The 1,332-nt window shown below is 61.3% G+C and overlaps 1 protein-coding gene across 1 annotated transcript; it reads left to right on the plus strand.

Moving 5' to 3' along the window:
• The first annotated feature begins 258 nt into the window (after positions 1-258).
• LOC140666852 (uncharacterized) lies at positions 259-1,026 on the plus strand. Its single transcript, XM_072894396.1, has one exon. It carries the CDS (start codon positions 259-261, stop codon positions 1,024-1,026), a length of 768 nt encoding a protein of 255 aa, XP_072750497.1.
• The last annotated feature ends 306 nt before the right edge of the window (positions 1,027-1,332 follow it).

Raw genomic sequence — 1,332 nt, forward strand, 5'->3', positions numbered from 1 at the left:
TGATGGAAGTCGTTGTGGGAGAAATCCCACAAGCGAACTAAACGGCCCCAGACGAGTCTGCGCCCGCGCCGATGGACACATCGGAGTGTCGCAAGCGGCGCGCGGACTCGGTCAGGGAAGAAAACGAGGAGGGTGCGGGGGGCAAAGAGCTTTGCTCCGACCTCCCCAACCCCCAAAGGAAGCCACGCTTAGGTAAAACTAAGCGAGGCAACGAGAAAAAAGACACCCTTACCCCGGGCGCAATTGAGCCCGTGCATAATGCATCATCGAACGCGGACGGAGCCCCCCTTCCACGGCCACGTGGTGCGGGGTCTGAAACAACGGAGGCCCATCCTACTGACAGCAATGAGGGCCTGTAGATTCATGCAAGCAAACATCAACCACGCTCGGCGGGCGCAGGATTTACTCCTGCAGACTATCGCCGAGCGTGGTATAGGACTGGCGATCGTGTCGGAGCCGTACTGTCCCCCGTTAAAACACCCTAACTGGAGGGTGGACGGCTCTGGCACGGTAGCGGTGGTACGCGGCACGGACAACCACAACCCCTCCTACTCCTTACTCAAGTCAGGAAGGAGGTATGTGGCAGTGAAATGGGGTTCCATCGCGGTGGTGGCGTTTTACGCACCGCCTAGTTGGGGCCTCTCCCAATTTGAGCTGTATCTGGGGGAGTTGGAGCACTGCATACGCAGCATACTCCTCCAGGAGGTGGTGGTGGCCGGTGACTTTAACGCCAGAGCGCAAGCCTGGGGAGACCGGCTCACCACCCCCAAAGGAGAGGTCCTACTGGACTGGATGGGGGCTCTCGGGCTATGCCTACTAAACACCGGCAACGAGCCTACGTGCGACCGGCTGCTGCGGGGGGCGTCCATAGTGGATCTCACTATGATAACCCCCTCCGCGGCACGCCTAAATTGGTCATGGGGAGTGGTCGACCAAGAGACTTTATCGGACCACCGATATATAGAGTTCGGTTGCACCACCCTCCAGCCCAGGAGCCCGACCGGCGGTGCGCAACCGCCGCGATGAAACCTGAAAAAATTAGACCCGGATAGGTTGACGGCGGCCGTCCAGGCCATCCTCTGGCAACACCATCCGCCAGAGGAGGGAGTGGGGAGCCTGGTGGAAAATGTCGCGCACCTGGTAGACTCGATCACCCAGGCGTGCGACTTCTCCATGCCCAAGAGCAGGCCCCACTCGCGCCGGGCTGCGTACTGGTGGACGGAGGAGATCGCGTCTCTTCGCCGCTCCTCCGTCGCGGCCAGGGGACTCCTCAAACGCGCCCAGCGCCGTGGCGACGAGGCCTGGAAAGCCGAGGCACTCAGCGACTACCGG

Source organism: Anoplolepis gracilipes, chromosome 6, assembly GCF_047496725.1.
Source record: "Anoplolepis gracilipes chromosome 6, ASM4749672v1, whole genome shotgun sequence".
In the NCBI taxonomy this organism is placed as follows: Eukaryota; Metazoa; Arthropoda; class Insecta; order Hymenoptera; family Formicidae; genus Anoplolepis; species Anoplolepis gracilipes.